At 39.9% G+C, this 22,189-nt stretch overlaps 1 protein-coding gene across 18 annotated transcripts in view; it reads right to left on the bottom strand.

The window, feature by feature from the left end:
* The window catches only part of EYA4 (EYA transcriptional coactivator and phosphatase 4), a 160,524-nt gene that overhangs the window by 127,416 nt on the left and 10,919 nt on the right, over positions 1-22,189 (bottom strand). For all 18 annotated transcript variants that reach the window (XM_075414037.1, XM_075414033.1, XM_075414034.1 and 15 more), the window contains exon 2: positions 12,299-12,400. In XM_075414037.1, the coding sequence (XP_075270152.1) occupies positions 12,299-12,331 (33 nt within the window). In that variant the 5' untranslated portion in view covers positions 12,332-12,400. The remainder of the gene's footprint in view (positions 1-12,298; positions 12,401-22,189) is intronic.

The raw sequence follows: 22,189 nt of genomic DNA on the forward strand, positions 1-22,189 counted from the left end.
TTTTGCAGCATAGTTTGCAGATCCACAATCAAGTGACATCCACAGCACTGACTATTATTGCAAAAGCAGTTACAAATGGAAGCACACCTAGAAATCAAATTTTACAGGTCTTTCTGATGCGCAGTAGGCTCTTCCTAAATATGAGAAATTCATTCATCCTTGAAGGAATGTGTAGTGCAAGCAAGCTTGTTGACCGTTACAGTCTGCTTTTTATCATTATGTATTTTAGCATGCAAGCCACACTAGGGTTTACTTGTCTTGACAAAATACACAATTTCCCATGCACCACCGAAGATGAAAGTAGCAATTAGTACAATCTAAACTTACCTCTTTTTCTCCTGTCTTTTGTAAGTGCTCACATAAACCCTTTGCACAGTAACTCTGCTTGACACCCTACTGATAGGCTTTCCACAACTGGTGAATGTTATGACTGCATGATGCAGAAATAATTATGTTGGGATCAGGCTCTCTCTATATATATTCATTTTTTGTAGACATAAAAAAGAAACATCAACAGGTTAGCTATAGCTGCATGGCTACAGAACGAGTAAAACACCAAGGATACTAGAGAAAAAATAATTTTAAATCTTCTTTTATCAATACATGGGCATTTAGATAAAAATATCAAGCAGGTCTGTAGACTTTCCAAACCTATCAACTGCAGACCAGTAAGTCACTTCTTCAAATCTAATTTTCTTTGGCAGGATGTCCTGTTAGACTATTATTCGGTCTCACTTATCACAGCTCAACTCCAGGAATTTCAACAGAACTCTTTATATACTTAATGTCCAAAACAGAAGACATCCAACAGCATGAGAAAAACAGCTGAAGTGTACCATTATTGTTGTAATACATCTACTATCACAGCCATATTCTAAAATACAGTATAAATTACATGAACTTAGAGATTTTCAGTAAATAGTTCAGGATAAGGTTCTCAAAATGTTAGCTAATTCTACCCTGTTTAAATTAAAATCAGATATTATTTCAACCTGAAAAGTCCAAAACAGTGTTGACTCTTCAAGGAAATCTTCACCGTGTGTCTTTCTTTCTGTCAAAATTAAGTACTATTGAACTCTATTACTAACAAGAAAGAACTGAAGCTTACGAACTATCAACTAATGATGCATGACATAATTGCCCTTGGTCCTATGACGACTATTTCCTCTACTGCCAATTTCATTTTGTAGTTATCTCCAGATTAAATTTAGAATCTTACAAGAAAAATGCAAAAATTTCCTTCAATTAATTAAACTCTTGATTCCTTGACTTCTAAGCAAGTCATGTATGAAACTCAGTATGGTATCAAATCCTTGAAAGCCTATGATTTTCACTTGTCATGCCCTGAAGAGTATGGTTTACATTGTCATTTACTACATTCATTAATAAACACACAAATGCATTCTGTTTGAAGTACTAAACTGATGATATGAGGCCCCTTGCACCTTGAAAGCTATGGGAAAAGAGGATAAAATTAAGTTTCATTTTTCATAGAATCACAGAAGGGTTTGGGTTGGAAGGGACCTTAAATACCATGTAGTTCCAACTTCCTGCCATGGGCAGGGACACTTTCCTCTAGACCAGGCTGCTCAAAGCCCCACCCAGCCCGGCCTCGAATTTTATGAATCTTCTACATACAGGTGCCATACTACAGAGGCTACAGGTTAATCCTTACTTTTATAATGAAGTACTAAAAAAGCCATGAAAACTCATTATCAAAGCTATTTAACTTCGGCAATGAATTTGAGAACATGACAGACTAGCATCTAGGTAACAGGATAAAGAGCAGGATGTCCACATGTTTGTAGCCCAACAAAGCTCTAGCATCACTACAAGAGCCACTGCGATTACATGGAAGAAAATGCACAGCGAAAGAAATAAACAAATACAGCTCTTAAGATTTTTTAGCATAAACCGAGCACGTGAATGTGCTAATGACTGGTGCTGGAGTTTAGTCTGAGTAGTTAATCACTTGAAAGTAGATAATAGATATGCAATGGAAGATGATAACCAGTAGCACAATGTATGACTCAGTGTACAAGAAACTGATTAACGTATATAAAGCTAAACTATGGTTGAATCTCCTGCAGTTACACTCCTGCATATAGGATCTGACTGACAATACACAGCGTTCCCTTTTGCTATCAGCTGTAAGTCCCTGAATCTGGTTCCTGAAATAAGTGAGATTAAAAGTACCCTGGAACAGCCCATGGTGACTAGCAGGTAGGCAAGTGGAGCTCAGATACCCATAATGAGTCAGGGTACCTCAAGGCCAATACCTGGATAGAACCTGGATGAAGGATAGAACACATTGCTCCATCTGATGGTAAAACCCACTGAAAGGGTGGAAATACTCTGCAGATTTCCTTGAAGGATTATTTTAATTTCATTGTTTCGAAAATTGTCATACTATCAAGTTGACTTCATATCTAAAATAAAACAAGCTAAAAAGGAGGAGAGGCATTAACAGCCCATTCCGCTCAAGCAAATGCCTGAACTGCTGGGAAGCGACATGCTGCACTCAAGGCACAGGCTACTGGAAGAATTTTAACAGTACAGTAAGAATCTTTCAATAGGTGGAAAAAAGAGCAACTGCAGGTTTTTCTAACCATTGCGAGGATCACCATTTAGTGAACAAGTTCTTTCTCACACTTAATCCTACCTGGGCTCATAAATGCACAAATCCTATTTACTCAGAGTCAGTAAAAACAATTCCTAAAAATGGTTTAAACACAAGTTACTCACTGCTGGCTTCAGAACTACAATCATAATTTGACTTTTTTAAGGAAGGAATTTAGTATCTACACTGCCGTGTGCAGCAAGATGAGGTTCCCAAGCTATGGGTGTTTACTACGTAAATCTCAAACATGCTCAGGTGTCCCCCCCAACACATTTCAGTACAAAGCCATGAGCACTCCCACAGGGAAGGTGACTGCGTGACACACTGAAACTTGAAAACCTGTGCAGATTTTTTAACAGCATTGCTAACTGAAATAAGAAAATCATTCTTTTTCATTTCAGAAGTAAGTGTTTGCTTTAGTTCCTTCCCTTGTATACTTTGACCGAATCACATAAACAAAAAATTCTTGTGGCCCAGCACCAAAGACTAAAAATTTAAAGCAAACAGTGTTTCACAGAATCAGGAAAGACTGAGGAATTACGCTAGAAAAGACTTTTTCATGGCAGAAATCCCATTAGTCATGGCTTCCACTACAAAAAAAAAAAAAAAACAAAAAAACAAAAACAAAAACAAAAAACAAAGAGAAAACCTATAAAGCAAAAATCAGGGTCAGTTAACAAACATTCCTCTATATTTAACCTAAGATACAGATTTAACACTTCAGCTCCATATTGCCTTATCAAATTATATCATATATGCCTTGAAAATTCTGTGTCCAGTATTTTCCAGAACAGAGCCTGTGGGGACTGAGGATGGGAGGCAAGGCAAGAGGAGGTACCCAGGAAGCATCAGGGATCAAAATGCACTTTCTTCCAGGTCCTCTGGATCAGAGACACTCTCCCAAGTACCTTCTTCGTACCTTACCAGGTAGCTCAGGCATAAAGCAAAGAGCATACTAAAAACAGACGAGAATGCCAACCTGCGTATACCTGAGCTTAGGAAGGTGCAGAAACATGATCCCTGAAGTATCCCAAGGATACAAATGCCATGCTTAGTCCCCACTTTGAAATTTGTTTCACAGCAGATTTTCTTCCTTTAGATACTACTGAATTCTAACTTTGGCAGGTGTTTTCTCATGGAAAAAAGTAAGCCCTCCCACATATTCTCCATTAGCATTAAAAAAAGATGTGTCAGCTGGCACTGGAAAGTAGTATCTTATAAACTTCTTTCAGAAATTGATCAGGGAAGCCACACGGCACACTAAGCACACCAAACGTATTACATTGGTAATACATATATAATGCCATAATACGTTGGGCCTTGTTACACCGCTTGTTACACTCTTCTTTTTTGCTTTAGGCAATGCACCTGCAAAATGGGAACAACTCTTGTCTCCACTGAAAGACAAAAGTTTTACTGTAAGTGGCCTAGGCTTTCCAGGGTAAGCAAATTTTCTATAAAAAACCCTCAATTTCAGGTACAGGTTCTTAAAACACTACAGGGCTATAGATCTCTTCAGAATATTTCTCAGCCCTGTTGTTACTTGATAAATGACAAACACTCAGCTTATTAATGGCTCTGTTCAACAACATTCTGGTCTGGTTTTGCCTTAAATATCATGAAACTAGTGTCAGGATGCAGTTAACATTTACAGACAGAGAGATATGATGAACTAGGTCTGTTGCCACACAAGCAAATGCTTGTCAGTCACCTCTGGTCTCGGCTGAAATAAACCAAGTTTCTTACCTAGAAGTTACCTTTATAAGAGTAACACTCCAACACAAAACTCTGCTCTCAGCTGCTTCAGATTTGGGTCAGTGGATCTCTTGGACTAAAGCACGATCACTGCTGAAGTCCAAGTGCTGGCATGCTGCAAAGCACACTACAGCAACAATACTCTCCTCTGTCATCAGGTGTTGCTTTCAGGAGCATGGAGGATGAATCAATCTTAAAACAAATTATTTTACTTATTAATAAAATCAGCAACACAAGTTTTGCATTGTTTCTTCAATGGGATCCTCTGGGACAAGTTCTGCTTTAAGTTATATTAAGGCGAAACTGTTTCCATTCCATGTTGCCATAACATTTCAACACTTCTAACTTTTCCTCCTTTAATTTGCTAGAGATTTAACCCAGTATAAAAGAGGACAAGGATGTGACTGTGGTTTAACGTGTCTGCATGTGCCCAATGTGTTTAAGACATACTTTATAAAATATGAAATTAGATTCTTCATCAAGTGTCATTTTATTATTTACAAATATAACACTTCTCCCTGTCATTCTTCTCTTTTTTAATATGAGTTGACTTGCAAGTCAACCACTCAGATACTGAGGTAGAGCTCAGAGAAAAGTTACTGCAGGGAGAAGAAAGAAACCATGACTGTTATATGATGCTGAACAAATATTAGCCATAGCCACAAATCATTCAGAAGTATTTGCTAATAAAATATTTCTGAAATTACTGCTTTTATTTTGTACTGTATTTCCAAGTCTTTTCCAGAAAAGCATTTAAGCACATGCCTAACTTACTGCACATGAGAAATGCAATTGATTTCAGTGAGATTAATCACATCCCTAAAGTCCCACAGATTCTTCAGCACACTGCTGCATCTGGACTTTTTACAATAATCTAATGAGAATAAACAAAGTAACCAGTGTAATCCATACTTTTCACACAAAAATGAAGACATAGTCATTTAATAGACACACAAGCACCAGGCTCTTAGCCTTACGAAATGAAAAGGCCAGAGAAGTTCAATTCACTGTCATATTATCAAATATGTGTGCATTACAAAACTCTGACCCCTTGTTACTGAAGAAGAAAGTATTTCTGGACATGTTAACATCACCTGGATACTGTCAAAATCAGAAACCTAAGCTGATGTACAATCACTGTCCTAAGGAAATTATTGTATTTTCATTTTGCATTCACAGATGGGACACACATGAACATCCTTGAAAATTTCATGAGTAATTCTAAGTTAAAATACAGTACTAAAATCAATTAGAAGTATAGCATTTATAGATTTGGCATTTTAATTGCTTGAACAAGTATCATAACTTACAAGTCAAATCCATCTGCAGAGCTTGAAATGTGTCTGTAGGAGTCTGATGACTGAATATAAAGAGGCACCATTTACAGGGAGAGGCAATATCTTTCATTAGACTGGCTCACATGTTACAAATCTTATGTCGACATGCATATATACAAATCTTTTCCTAGGTGAATAAGCCCCTGTTGAAGCTCCAAAGAAGGTCCAAGCTGCCCCAGTTTTCAGGCCTTCAAAAGAAGTTTTTGTACATGTAAGTTTTTTCCATTTTTTTCTGGTGTATTATCTGGTATAATAGAATAGAAGTCGCCTCTGATATCCCTATAGCATTAGAGGTATAACATCACTATTAATACAGAATTCCATGCTCCAGGAACCCTAGAGCCCTCTGTGAAGAAGACAGCATCTACCTTAAGGGAAGTTCATGCAGCTTATGGAAGTAGCAATTTTCCCAAGTAGTTTCATCCCAAAATTCCAGTCTGGGGCCTCTCTGGAGCCAGGAATACCATTCATAACAAGCTATGTAGCAGTTATGTGTCAGTCCTTGTCAGCGCTCCAAGGACTGTATGTGAACACAGAACATATTTCTTTTACTGTTTTCCCTTGCTGTTAAACACAGCCCATACAATGCTTTTCCATTTAAACCTCTGATACTGACTAAGTAACATCTTCCAGGAGACAGGTGGAGAGCTGAACCACAGAAGACGTTACAGTGCCGATGACAGGAACGTTTCTGTTTGTTTGCCAGCCCCTCTTCTCACCTCATCTTGCAAGGTTAAAAGCCATGGGTGTTATTCTGTCACATTTTTTGGGGTATATTTTGAAGAGATTTTCTATTTAGCTTTTAAAGAAAAGTGTTTTCAAATCATAATTTTAATTAACTCAGAAAAAAATGCACATTGCTATTATATGTGTGTAAACAGTGAACATTTGTATCTTTGACCAATGCCAAACTGTATTTCTCCAATGATATGCAATTCATACGAAACACGAATCAGCTCAGTTTCTTCTGCATGTCGAAATGCATTATCTGCTTCTGAATTCTGCCTTATTTGTTCCGTCCCATTCAGCAAACAGGAAAAATAAAACACACACACAACCACTAATGCAGTTTGAAAAAAGCACCTTCAAACCTAGCACTGGTGGATTATGGTACAGAAATGACAGAACGCTGAAGTGTAAGAGGGCAAAGCAATCAGAAAAACAGTATTTATGTGTTCTCAGAGGTTGTTATGCCATATGCAAGGGTCTTGCAGCAGGAAGGGGACAACTGAAATTTTTCTACTTCAAATTTGTTAGAACTTGAAAGATTCAGCCCTGTCAATTTTGTATACTACCCTATTAGATTACAGACAAGGAATTACAGTATTACACTTTATTCTTGATACACTGTAATTCAAAGTGGGTGATAATTTTGGATCATCTACACCAAGATGTCTCTCTGCCAATTTCTGTGCCTATAGAAAGGGGGTAATAAAATACCCAAGCAACTCTCAAAAATGCTCTGAAATATACCTTTGAAAAGACATGCTGATTTTCATCTACTTCAACTGACTTCAAGTTATGGCATTTTTCTTCAATGATTGTTTTTAGTTAAAAACAAGTAATCATTCATTAAGGCAATTGCCTTTTGCTTACTAAACCCATAATTTCTTCAGAAGGTACTCGCTTAGTGATATTTAATATGGGTCATTGCTTTCATAACCGTGACATATTTGTGCATACTGCCAGCATTTCATGACCAGAAGCTAGCCTAGATAACTTCCAGAGGTCTCTTTCAACCAACATCGCTAATTTGACAAGATGAATTGCCTGTAATATTCCCAGTCCTACAAATAATGATGTCACAGAGATGAGAACCACAACATGCTATGCTGCAATACAGAACAGTCTGCTAAAGTATGAACGACACTTAAAACTAAGTAAAAGAGTTTAAACTATTTTTCATTTCATTGAAATGAGCTTCAGGCGAAGTTCCCAGGGTGCAAGCTGGCTGCCCATCCCGCAGAGGGGAAGAGCAAACGCTGCAGGCACAGGGCTCATGCAGCAGAGAAGTAGTTACAGCTGAAAACTGATCTGCAAGGGGATCACATCTGACACCCTCACACGTTAAAACAAAGCAAAAACGGGGAAACAACACTGTCCAAAAATGTTGCCAGGGATTGTCCAGCTGCAAGTAGGGCATAAATGCAAGTAACAGATATGATAGTCTGTATAATCTGATGAAAAATAAAGAACTTACCCAGGGCACAATGGGGATGATTGTCCAAACGTCACCAAATTGAAAACCTGTTCATTCAGGTTTAGTCTCACATCTGCTAGTGCCCTGTCCTACAGCACTGCAATCTATTGTTTAATTCTAGGTTAAAATGAAGTAATCTAAATATGCACGCTGTTATATAAAAGGGACAGGGTATGAAATTACACCAGTTTCTAACAAGGCCCTTTGAAACCCTAAACTAGCAAGTTAGCAGCCAAATTATTTTTTTTCTACTAATACAGACTGAACAGCAAATAATGACTAGAAGAATATAAAATAAAGAGCGTAAAACTTCCGCAGTTCTCAAAATCCTCTGTTTGTTTGCTATACCAAGGCAAAACAGATGACTATTTAGGTGCTAAATATTTATCATTTTATTAACCATCTCCAAGACCAGTCTTAAAAAACTTTTGTCTCCCAATTGCTAGATTCTTCATAAATAGAAGATCTGCAAAGTTTCCTTCTCTCCCATTTCAAAACTAAATACAAGAATTATTAACAGGCATCTTTTGAAACGGCATTTCTAGTTAGAATTTAGTAAAAATCAGCATATTTATTTTGAACAATAGCAATAATAGTAATACAAAACCTAATGTGTTTAATTGTATCTTCTACTTTTTTTTTATTTAGTGTGTATAAAATCTATGGCAATCACAGTTATTAAAACTACCTTTTTACCTAGCTACATCTGTCTGCGCAAAACCAATTTATGTGTCTTTAAGTATTCTTTTACTTGATAAGCAGCAGCATGCACATGGTGACAGACATCACATCAGAATATAAAAAGGACTGTTTGGTTATTTTCTTCTGTCTGTGAAACACACGTGCTACCATTTTCTTCTATTTCTTTCAGAATGCTCACAAACAAATTTCCTTCCTATGCATGCAAGTATGAGCATAATTTGCTTCTGAATTGGGAAAGAAAAAAAAGAGTTGTGAGCTCTTAGGACACAACCCCCCACCAGAGGTACAGTACCACAAAGTGCCCCAGCACAGCACAGTCCATGGTGGCTGCAGGAACCCCCTGGATCTCAGCCACACCTGATGGATCCCAGCTCTCCTCAGTGACACGTAGTAACTTGCATCATTTTCCTGCTGGTCTTCAAAATACAGCTATTTACCTCTGCAGTTTTGTGTAAAGACAGGAAAACCAAAGTATTATAAACTCCACACCAATTCTGACTCATTTGATCACTGTACAATCTAGATTAAGACTAGATTCCCCCACCTCTGCCACACGGGACTGGGAGCGAGAAGACAAAGGAAAGCAAGCTCAACATACTTCTCGGCACCGAGGCTCTACGGTACAATAAGCAGACAAGGAGACTGACGTCTGGTCAGTCGGTGCGTAAGGATTTAAAATGTAGCAGGGGAAAGGAACTGACTACAAATAAAAATAGGGAAAATAAATAAATTAGTGACGTAACGCAATAAATGGTGTACATATTACATCTAATCAAGATGGCATCTCAGAAAACACAGCAGCTGCTCAGTTCAGTCAAATGCAATTCTTTCGAGGCTCAGAGAACAAGGGTGCACTTAGATTTCTGAAGCAGCATGTGGTCATGCAGTCACTACTCTGAGACAAAAGTAGAAGACTTTATTTCTTATATGGCAACAGGGATGCCGTGGAACTGCTCATAACTATGATTATATGAGTTTCAGCTGACTGTGATACAGTTTAAGGACAAGACTAATAGAACAAATTGTTTCCTATTAGTGTATTGTAAAAGAACAGAAGATAGTAAAAAACCAAAAACTCAAGTTAGAACAATAGTAGAGATCTCAGAATTATGGAGAAGACCATCCCAATAAAACACTACAGTCCATCATACTTTAGAAGGCTGACCTATTCGCAGAAATTAACATAATTTATTTTCTTTAAAATAAAACTTGAAAATTAACCTTGTTGACTAATCCAAGTAAATGTGCCTGGCCTCCTTTCTCAAGGGTGGAAGGCTCTTGACAGACTGCCCGGAGAAATGAAGTCAATAAAGGAATCTCTCTATTCAGAAAACTCAATTGTCCATCAGACATACTATCCAACAGCAAGTACGTTCTAACCCATCTCGGCTGCAGAGACAAGCAGTCTTTCAAGTAACCAAGGACTAGAATATTCAGGGCAAGGTGCCAGCACAAGTTTGAGCACAGGTCTTGCATTCATGCTTATTCACACAATCTAATACGCTCGCAGCAGCAGCTAGATCCTGAGGCTCCTTGAATTTCCATGATCTAAATCTTACGCACCCAGCTTCCGGAAGGGAATCCTGAAGCCAGAATGAAGTACCTAGGCTCCTCGAACTCTTCGAGAACCAGAATTCTTGCATGATGAGCAGAAACTGCCCAGAGCTAACCAGTACAAAACACATTAACCACTATAAAACACCAGAGCAGTAGAAGCAGAAGGGGTGTAGGATATACATCTGATACTTTCCTGGAGGTTAAACCACCAAAGCCTCAGCTGGAGAATGCCCTCTTCTACCTGGGATCTCTAGCCCAAAGTCCTACCCTGTGGCTTTTAAAGAAATAAGCCAGAAACACTATTTTCTTTTTCAAAACTTCGCTGTGAGAGGAGTTTAATTGTGATATAACGGTGAAAGGGCTTCTGAAGTGGGGAAATGAAGGTTCAGTATCTGCTCTAGCCAGATGGGCCTCACACCACAGCTGCTTTTCCCAGGACAGTGCCCAATACCTAGGTGAGATCTTAGTCTGTGTGTCACCTGGATGCAGGGAGTGATGAAAGAGGACTCTTCGTACCCATTATGTTGAAGTTCTGTCACTGCAGCAAAGAGTAAGAAGTAAAAACTCTTGTCTAGAATCACAATTTTCTGTGACACTAACAATAGTGTAAGGACAGAAAATCCTGTCTCCATATGCAACATAGCACCTCATTATGTAATCTGCAGGACTATTCTCACATATTAGCATAAAGCTACATAGTAACTATGAAAAATACTACAGTTATTAGACTACAATAAGGTAGCAAAATGGCTACTGAAATATGCATTTGTCAGGCATCCAGTGGTGCAAAAACATTATAACTACCATGAAAACACATTTTTGCACTAATCTAAACTGGCTGGTCTATTTCCTATTAATAACCGTGCTATGTATACTACACAGAATAATTGTTTCACAAACTATGAGAGAAGAACTTCTGCTTAATCCTTTATGACCTTTATAAAACTTTATTAAATTATGAAGCCATGTAGCTTTTACATGTTCTAAAGTTTTGGTTGGGAACAGCTTAAATACATAAATATGTGCAGCTGTCCCAAGTAGTGCCACCATGTTGACTTAAGACACTGCTAAGACTTTCCAGTTCTGTACCATTTTAAATCAGCAATAAAACTCTAGTCCAAGATAAAGTCTCAGATAGGAACTATCCAGTCAGGAGCAAAGTACTCCTTATTAAAGAAAATTACTGACATTTTAAAAATACATGCAAACTCTTTGCAGTTCCTTGCACTGGTGTTACCTATAAAATTCTCTGCAATAAAAAAAGATATTAAAACTAGTTTATTACACGGATAACCTCTTTCAGCATGTCAGAAATAGAAATATGAAATCCCTTTATTGACCACTAGTACACTGAGCCCAAGCTGAGACTCATGGGGATCACAGTACTCGCAAAATCTGCCAGTACTGTGACCACTAGAAATTAAGACATTAAAAACAAAGCCAATACTTCGGATGGCAAGCCCAGCCAACTTTAAATTTGATCGGAGCATGCTGCCTCCTCAGAACTGCAGCCTGGTGACATGAAGTCTGGAGGCCATATCCTTAAAGGAAAGGCAAAATTAGAAAGGAAAAAGGAGAAGAAATGTCCACCCCATTTTTCCCAGCTATTTCATCAAAGACAAGGGGACAGGGAGATATACTGCCAATTCTCACAATCCCCTTGAAAGCCAAAAGAGTCCTGAAACAATTCATGTACGTTGCCTGCCACAGTCTGACCATCTGAAATTCTTTGTTTGCATTTTTGCTAATTCTTGCTTTGGCAAAACTCACAGACGACTGTCGGTACAAATTTTGCTACAATTATTTTAACACGGCAATGATTTGAACTTACACCACTGTGCAAATTTTTAACATTTTATTCTTCCAGTGTACATTAACTATATCTATTAGCCCTCCAGCAATTCTAGTTCTGTAAAATCCTACATAACTATGATCTTTTACCTTTCAACAGATATAAAAGAAGCAAACTACTCGTTTCATGTACAAACTAAGAAAAGGTTTGAATCGAGAAGCTCAGAAGTTTTCCCCAGATCTTACTATAATTCTCATATCTGAAGTAAAATCCTTCAAACACAACTTCAACAGAATTCAATTTATTCCATTCAGTTTAGCAACATTTGTACTTACTGACTGCTCACTTAGATCCTGAGAGTCTTCCATGGAGGTTATTCACCGTTCTTATCGCCCACAAGCAGAAATTATCTTCCCTTCAATTTGCACCTCAGTAGTCTAAAGTAAAAAAAAAGAGGAAAAAATTAACATGTTACTCTGTGGTGCTCACTTCTCAGGCAAATCTGCAATAAACGAGCACCCTAACTACGACTGTAGTTTCATTAAAATCTTCAGCAAAGTTCCCACTGATTTTTTCAAGTCTAATTTCATATAAATTATTTCAACATCTCCAGTATTATTTCAGCAAGCCATCTACAATACACCAACAGAAACAGGAATACACTTAAGTAGTAATTCTTCAACTCCTGCAAGAAAAAATAGCTAGGCAAACAAACCAATAAAAAAGCTAAAATGTTTAATACAGGCAACTGTTTCAGTAGACAACAAAAGATAACCCTTGGGAGAATATATCAGAAAGACAATTATGGAACACCAAACAAAACTGCTTAATACACATTTAATGATAACCTCTTAGTCATTAAGTGTCTGGCAGAAAAAGGTTGTTATGCAATTATCAGCATGAAGTCTCCTCTCTAAGGTCCATTAAATTCCTTTAGGATTAAATAAAATACACAAAGTGGTTTATAACAAGCAGCTCCTTACAAAGTGCTAAATGACAGATATCACCCTAATTATCTGCTATGTCTATGCCTTCTCTCATAGGGTGAATCACTCTCATCAAATATTGAGCTCTTCAATAGGAAAATTCTATTTTCTAAGAGTTCTGCATACAAATGATTACAGTAACCTTAACTATAAAGCCACACAATCATATTACAATCTCTATTCTCAGAAAAGATCTGCTTTGGAGTTATGCAGTTTTGCATAATTTAAAACAAAACAAGTGCCGGGCATATTTTATATATACAATAATCATAATGTTATTAATCAAAGCTAGTGTTACATTTAAAACAAATCTAAATATATAACAGTATGTAAACATATAAATTAAGGAACCCAAATAACCTGGATTGTTTATAACTTTACCTGGATTTGTTTATCAGCAAGGCACCTCAAGAAACCATTACCTGGGAGTATGCACAATAACATACACATATTATGAAACTTTGTTTTAAATTCAGACCAGCAAGCACTTATCCCTTATGATACCTCCAAACTGCATAAACGTAACCTTTATTTATCTGAGGTTAAACACTGTATAACTCTGTCGGCACTCGCAGAACATTGAAAAGAATGGTAGCTACAAGCCATTGCACCCACATACTCCCACCCACCACCCTATGTTGCCCTGTGAATACCTCCTCTCTTAGTCTGAAGTGCCATGCATGTGCCATACCTCCATTTACTCCCCAAAATGTCATTCCCAAAATTTCCTTGTGTTTTCACAGAATCACAGAATCACAGAATCACAGAATCACAGAATCACAGAATGTTAGGGGTTGGAAGGGACCTCTGTGGGTCATCTAGTCCAATCCCCCTGCTGAAGCAGGGTCACCTACAGCAGGCTGCACAGGACCTTGTCCAGGTGGGTCTTGAATATCTCCAGAGAAGGAGACTCCACAACCTCCCTGGGCAGCCTGTTCCAGGGCTCCGTCACCCTCAAAGGGAAGAAGTTCTTCCTCATGTTCAGACGGCACTTCCTGTGCCTCAGTTTGTGCCCATTGCCCCTTGTCCTGTCACTGGGCACCACTGAAAAGAGCTTGGCCCCATCCTCCTGACACCCACCCTTCAGATATTTATAAGCATTTATTAGGTCCCCTCGCAGCCTTCTCTTCTTCAGGCTGAACAAGCCCAGCTCCCTCAGCCTCTCCTCGTAGGGGAGATGTTCCAGTCCCCTCATCATCCTTGTAGCCCTCTGCTGGACTCTCTCCAGTAGCTCTTCATCTTTATTGAATTGGGGAGCCCAGAACTGGACACAGTACTCCAGATGGGGCCTCACCAGGGCAGTGTAGAGGGGAAGGAGAACCTCCCTTGTCCTGCTGGCCACACTCTTCTTGATGCACCCCAGGATTCCATTGGCTTTCTTCGCAGCCAGGGCACACTGCTGGCTCATGGTTAACCTGTCGTCAACCAGGACACCCAGGTCCCTCTCCGCAGAGCTGCACTCCAGCAGGTCCGTCCCAAGCCTGTACTGGTGCATGAGGTTGTTCCTCCCCAGGTGCAGGACCCTGCATTTGGCTTTGATGAACCTCATCAGGTTCCTCTCTGCCCAGCTTTCCAGCCTATCCAGGTCACGCTGAATGGCAGCACAGCCTTCTGGTGTATCTACCACACCTCCCAGTTTGGTGTCGTCAGCAAACTTGCTGAGGGTACATTCTAACTCTTCATCCAGGTCATTGATGAAGAAGTTAAACAAGACTGGGCCCAGTACCGACCCCTGAGGGACACCACTAGTTACTAGCCTCCAACTAGACTCAGAGCCGCTGATGACAACCCTCTGAGTTCTGCCATTCAGCCAGTTCTCTATCCACTTCACTGACCACTTATCCAGCCCACACCCCCTCAGCTTCCCTAGGAGGATATCATGGGAGACTGTGTCGAAAGCCTTGCTGAAGTCCAGGTAGACAACATCCACGGCTCTCCCTTCATCTACCCAGCCAGTCATGTCATTGTAGAAAGCTATTAGATTGGTCAGGCATGATTTCCCCTTGGTGAATCCATGCTGACTACTCCTGATAACCTTCTTTTCTTCCACTTGCTTGATGATGGCCTCCAGGATAAGCTGCTCCATCACCTTTCCCGGGATGGAGGTGAGGCTGACCGGCCTGTAGTTCCCTGGGTCCTCCTTCTTGCCCTTTTTGAAGATTGGTGTGGCATTGGCCTTTCTCCAGTCCTCGGGCACCTCTCCTGTCCTCCAGGACCTCTCAAACATGATGGAGAGTGGCTCAGCAATGACATCCGCCAGCTCCCTCAGCACTCGTGGGTGCATTCCATCGGGGCCCATGGATTTGTGGACGTCCAGATCGCTTAAGCGATCCCTCACACAGTCCTCCTAGACCAAGGGAAAGTCATCCTCTCTGCAGGCTTCTTCTCTTACCTCCGGGGCCTGGGATTCCTGAGGGCCAGTCTTAGCACTGAAGACTGAAGCAAAGAAGGCATTCAGTAGCTCTGCCTTCTCCGCATCCTCCGTCACCAGGACACCCGCCTCATTCAGCAGCGGCCCCACATTGTCCGTAGCCTTTCTTTTGCTGCTGATGTAGTTGAAGAAGCCCTTCTTGTTGTTTTTGACATCCCTTGCCAGCTTCAATTCCAGGTGGGCCTTGGCCTTCCTCGTCGCATCCCTGCATGCTCTCACCACGTTTCTGTACTCTTCCCAAGTGGCCTGCCCCTCTTTCCACATTCCATGGACCTTTCTCTTCTGCCTGACCTCCACTAGAAGCTCCTTGTTTAACCATGCAGGTCTCCTGCCTCCTTTGCTAGATTTCTTTCTCAGGGGGATGCATTGCTCCTGTGCATGGAAGAAGTGTTGTTTAAAGAGCGACCAGCACTCATGGACCCCCCTGCCTTCGAGAGCCCTGGCCCACGGGATTCCTCCCAGTAGCTCCTTGAAGAGGGCAAAGTCAGCCCTCCTGAGGTCCAGGGTTTCGATCCTGCTTATCGCCCTGCTTCCTCCACGCAGGATCCTGAACTCAACCATTTCATGGTCACTGCAGCCGAGTCTACCTCCAACCTTCACATCCTCCACCAGTCCCTCCTTGTTTGTTAACACGAGGTCCAGCAGCGCGCCTTTCCTTGTTGGTTCCTCCACCACTTGCATCAGAAAGTTATCATCGATGCTCTGTAGGAACCTCCTGGATTGCGCCTGCCTAGCTGTATGGTCTTCCCAGCTGATGTCAGGGTGGTTGAAGTTTTGCATCATGTTATTTCCTAGAACCTACACACAAGCACATTTACAGCCCCAGTCCACTTTCTTTCCAGTCTCACCTTTATTTCCCCTTTTTGTCCTGCCACCAGACTATACCCTTCTGTTTTTTCTTCCCTCTTCTCTAAGTTTCAAAAAGATCTTAATTTGGGTTACATTAATTTTTGCCTTGATGTTACATAAGGAAAAAACAATTGCAAGCAAATTGTGTTGCATGTATTTCACCTTATCAGAAAGCTGAAAATAATTCCTGTCTTTCAAAATGGCTTCAGTCTCCTCTCAGTTTCAGAGGGATCCAAGACATCTTCACCCATAATGCCTTCACCAAAACAGTAACCACCTCCCATGGTTTGTCTGTCAGCGTGGAGCCCACACCCTTGTATTCGTAAAAATCTTGTGCAGGCTTTGTCCAATGGAGACCAAAGGGGAACACAAAGGCTTCTTTAAAACACCTACTACAGGCAAATTTCAGAGAGGAGCTTACCAAGAACAATGGGTATTTTGAGAGAAAGCAGCTTTAGATGGCATTTCCTGCAGCAGTCCCTGCCAAAGGAGGCAATTCCAAACACAAAGGTGAATTTTCACAATGATCCTAAAATATTCCATGAATAACTTAAACATAAATCTGTTCTAATTTAATTAAGAGTTCGAAGTGTGTGCATGTTATTGCATTAGTAAGATTGCCTGCGGAAAGAAACGGTCAAGCACTCAGTAGTAAAATACAAGATTCAGAACAAATTGTTTGACTAGTTTCTAAGTTTACTGACTGAAAGTCAGTACGTGGCTTGCATTCAAACATTAAATGCTCTAATTCTGTCCATCGGTCACTGCAGGTGTCAGATCCCTCACTTTCTGTGTGAAGCTCAACTACAACGCAACTATGGAGCCATACCATAACAGATAGACCCATATTCATGTTTCTTTTCAGCACACTGAAATAAAGAGATGGATATCATATTTTTCCTTAAAAAATAAAGTGTATCAATATTTTAAATACATCCTGACCATGTAAGTCCAACAGGCATTTTACTATTAACAACTGCCTACGACTCACCCACAATATGTGTGTTGTGTCCCAAATTTCATGTGGATGTATCCACTGGAACTCATCATTAAACACGTCACTTCTATCAGTTACCTTCTAAAAAAGATTGACTTTCACGAATTTTTGAACTTTACTGAATTGCAAGACAAAGACAAGCTCGTTTAATCTTTGCAGAAATACACAATGTATGAACATGCTATATAATAATAGTTTTTAGGGCTCTGTTCATCTTTATACTGCCTCAAAATTTGAATACTCTTACTAGAAATGGAACTTTTATAAATAAAATTCAGAATTAATATTTTACCAGTATTCTACCTATCATCAGCTAAATCCTGCTGCATTTTGAGCCCAGTTTAAGTGGCTGATTATAACCAACTGCTAACACATTGGTTTTTATGGTAGTTATGCCAATTGCACTTAGACCAAATCCTTTAGGGTTTAGTTTTATAAATTTGTAAAAGAGGAGAAAAACCATTAGAGAAGTCAGTGATTTAAATAAGACCAACATTACTCCCTAATAAAGATATAAAATTAAAGGATAATAGTAACCTCGTGCTGTTTTATGAGGCAATAATCCAGTTACCAATTCAACCTTGTAGTTTATCCCATCAAGAGAACCAGATTAAAAACAGAGGGAGGGAGGGCACTCCTATCCCTATCATATTGCAAGCATTTCTAACTGGGTTTAAATATTTTGAAAACTGTTGTTAAAAGTCTTAAACTCACAGACAAGTCAGAATGAAGAAAAACGCCTGTTTCTGCTCTTGACCCACTCCTTGCAGATGTGGCTTTAAAACTGATGAAGTGTTTTATGCTCCCAGATAAAAATTTTACCTTTCTAAGAAATGTCTTAATTAGGAGGATTCCTGACTTTCCTCATCAACAAATGCATTTAAATCTATTTTTTTATTTATTTATTTTTATCTGGGGGAATAAAACACTTCATCAAATTTAAACTGCAACTTCCAGGACTCGACCATGAGGAGAAACATGTGTTTCCTCCCAGACACACCCGTAAGTTTAACAAAAAAAACCCAGCTACTTGAGGAACTGCTGCATACTGCTTTGTAAATGACTGAAAATGTAAGACAGCAAGGGCGTGATCTCTTGTCTCGCAATGATTTCTTCAGAAAATCAGGACTGCAATAAATAAACAATTGACTGAGGCAGTTTCATTTTCTATGGGATGTCTAATAAGATCCTGTGCTGCAACTTTCATAAGCTCTACACAGAATGTGAAGCTTGGGGATCCACAGATAAAAAACCAGCCTTAAAGCACTAGACATTTCCCAAGAGTATTTCAGAGGCTGCTTCAGGCCCTCCGGTCAGCCAGATGGAGAGATGGAGCTCCAAGAAGAGCCCATCATTTGGAAGGGGAACTTGGCCATCAGACAGAAATTTTCCTCCCTTTCACTTCAACCGAAAAACTGAGGAAGAAAGCCCTCTCTTGGTCCACTAAGAGTTGGACCTCTTAAATGAAATTATCAGTCATGGTGGTCCTCACTTTCTACCACATTTTTTTTCATATGATAATCCCCTTGGGCACAATGTCAGATTCTTTTAATTCTTTTTCGACTGAAGAATACCTGCTTCTATTGAGGTTGTATCATGGTGACTCTCTGGTGTGATGCTCTGGCAGTATAGTACAGGAGCTGCACAATCCCAGTCAAATTTACTGTACTGTTTTTACATTTTGAAAAGTGTTGATAAGAAGCCTTGAGAATAAACAGAAAGGATGTGGCTGTGGCTAACACCATTAACTCAAAGCCACAAAGAAGAATTCATTTCTATCACAGCCACACGCTGAGAGTCAAAATGTGAAGTGAGAAGTGGTCACAAATCGAACAATTTCTCATTTTCTAGTGCTCTACTTCAGAAACCTGTGATAACAGAAGCACTTAGTGCTTATAACTGCAACTGAATGTATGCAGGACGCGCAGCACTAAGGCACCAACAAATGGGGACAGCCTCCAGGTTCTGAACTCCCCCAGCCTCAGGCAAGCCTCTGTCAGGGTTTGCACTGTTCCTACAGACCACCTGAGGAGAGTGAAGCACAGGAGAAGCATGACACTTTATGCAAGGCGGATAATGAGAATCTGTGCAAGGAACTAGAGCATATGCACGGCAATCTCACTAAATTAGATGATTTCATGCTAGTTCTTTCCCATGAAACTCATTTATTTGAAGGAACAGGAGAGAGGGTACAGGCAGTACCAAACAGGCATCACCTAACATTCAATGAGTTCTAACTTAGGAAAACATTCTTCTAGTTGTCCACATGCATAGCACATGTAGTCTCATGTGAAAAAGATAAAACATAATCTAAATTAAAAGAAAATGAAAAGAAATGCTGATTTATTAGAATTTCAACTTAGCCTATATCTACCGTCAAAAACTGTGTTTTGGACAGTAAAAACATACTGCTTTCTCAGTCCCCATTAGTATCACATTTGGAAAAGAAGAAAGATCCATGCCTCAGATGAGGAATGAGACTGATATGCTTCATAACCTAGCTTTCTTCAAAATTTAAGAGAAACTATTAGCAGACAAGTCCATGAGAAAAACAAAACATTAAAAAATTACACATTTTTCAAACAAATAGGATTATAACCGTAGGACTTTCTAGAAACTGGAGGTCATTGTCTGTCCTTGTTTTGGTAGGAAAACAAGACATTGTCAGCTTTTTCATCTTACGTTGTAAGGCAAAACGAAAATTCAGCTCTTAACGCAATCTCAGAAAAGCTACTGCTTGATGTATTTCTCATGGTTAATTAATTTTAGCTGCATCGGCTTTTGTGTTTCCTATTACACAAGTGCTGGGTTTTCTTGGAAGGAATGTCAGCCCTCGTAAAAACAATTCTTCTTTATTGTAAAAAAATGTAAGAAACATTATTATCTACATCTAACTTCAAGGGAGAGCAAATGACTAACAAATTTTAAACACCATAAACGTAATAAACAATTAAAAAGGCAAGCAAAGCCATCCTGACAGTATGATCTAGTCAGGGACATGTACTGCTTTCCGGAGGAGAACTGGCAAGCGGAGAGTAAGCATACAGAATTTTTCTTATTTTGAGAGGTTTTTTTTGACTCTCGAATTTTTCTTTTTGCATTCCTTTTAATCAGAAGGATCCTTGCACGAAGTATAAGTGGCTTGGGAATCTTGCCTGCGTCTTTAGGCTTACCTGATGTAACTGCTCTCCACCTCCTGATACCAAGGTGAGTGAAATGAGACTCTTGAAAAACTCTCATTGCGTTGTAGAAACAGATCTTGTTCTGTAGTCTAGATAATTAAGGGAAATACAGAATGTCCATCTTTCTCTTCCTCCTCTTCTAATACATTTTTCCTCCTTAGGACCTCATCTCTAGAGGGTTAGATGTGACCCTCTTTGGATCAGTTTGGTTTCAGTCCAATTTTAGCTTGTTGAGGTTCAGAATTTTACCCTTAGAGAAGTTTTGGAGCTTTCTGGAACCCACTGTAGCACACCTGGGACCCACTTCTCCATCTGTTAGTGACCTCCGAAATGCTAAGCCCTTTCCTCACCCAGAGCCCTTGGTCTGCAGCTGAGAGGACAGCTTGCGGTGCCACCCATAGCACACAGCTTATTTCAGCTCTCAGCATGCCCAGCGGCCCCTGGTAGGGGGAAACCATCTGCCCAGGCTTTTGTCTTCTGCTGAGCATCTGCCTTCGTCAATTTGCATTTGCAGATGGATTGCTTCAATAGAGAAGATACATTATCTCTTATTTTGAATTATCAGAACTACTCTAGGAGTTCATACAACAACTCACACAACTGCTGTAGGCTTCTGAGCACAGATGAATTCCCTGCCTACTGCAACCATGCACGCTGTCCTGCTACTCATTTACAGGTAAGGAATACGGGAAGAATTCCCAGGATATGCCGAAAAACAAACGGACCCAGCAGCGTCCTCTATAAATAAGATCCCTCGCTCTCACAGCAACACCCGTGGGTGACAGCGGACTGGCTGGGTGGAGGGGGCTGCACAGGGCACCCTTGGGGACCCGCTTCGCATGCTTATCCCAGCACAGTGTCCAGCGTGGATGTGCGTAAGAATATGCATATGTCTAAACTGGGTATACCGTATGCAGTCTAAGGTATATAGAAACTAAGCTTCTGAAGCAAGTCAGTTTCAAAGTGCAATATGTCAGATATTATTAGCACAAAAAAACAAAATAGGAATTAAAAATAAAATCCTGGTATTCTACTGTCAGGACTCTGATAACCCAGAGGCTCGGATTCACAGAAGATGATGCCTGCTGGAGATGAAAGAGTGTTTGTTCCTGGTAACACAGCTCAGCCACTTCCATGTCGTGAGACAACAGAATCATCCATACTGGGTTATGATGTATGTTAAGAACAGGGAAGGGATCTTCAACACCCAGCACACGTTTGTAGTTCTGTGCTCATCTAGTTGCCTTTTGCCTTCTCCCTCCGTTGAAAAATTACACATCTATAACTGGGACATATTTTTTTGTTTGCTTTCCGAGCATGTGAGTTCATGCCAGACATTAAATACAGCAATCAAAACAGACACGATTCTGCCACCAAACTTTAATACACTGAAAGTTTCTCAAAATTCAAGCCAAATAATTGGCTTTCATGCCAGTCACTATGTGTTTGTTACACACAGTCTTGCAAATTCTGCATGGTGTTTGGCGAACACTTGTGCAATTATTATCTTAATGCAGTTTGCTTCCTTGAACAGAGTTTCCTGGAGGGTGGCGTTGCTTGCGAGGTGTTTGTGGACATTTTATTCCAGAAAAATTAAGATGATATTCCCACTCTGCATCAGGTACTTCTAGCTTAGACACAAGTCACACCACCAGAAAACCATTTGGTACCAATCAAAGGCATAAAGACAAAAAAGCATGACCATGAGGTCTCAGCATCAGTTAGATACATGAAACAGTTAAGGAACAGAAAGGGTCTACGACGAGATCTGCCTGCTGTCC

This window comes from Opisthocomus hoazin, chromosome 2 (genome assembly GCF_030867145.1).
Source record: "Opisthocomus hoazin isolate bOpiHoa1 chromosome 2, bOpiHoa1.hap1, whole genome shotgun sequence".
NCBI classification, from domain to species: Eukaryota; Metazoa; Chordata; class Aves; order Opisthocomiformes; family Opisthocomidae; genus Opisthocomus; species Opisthocomus hoazin.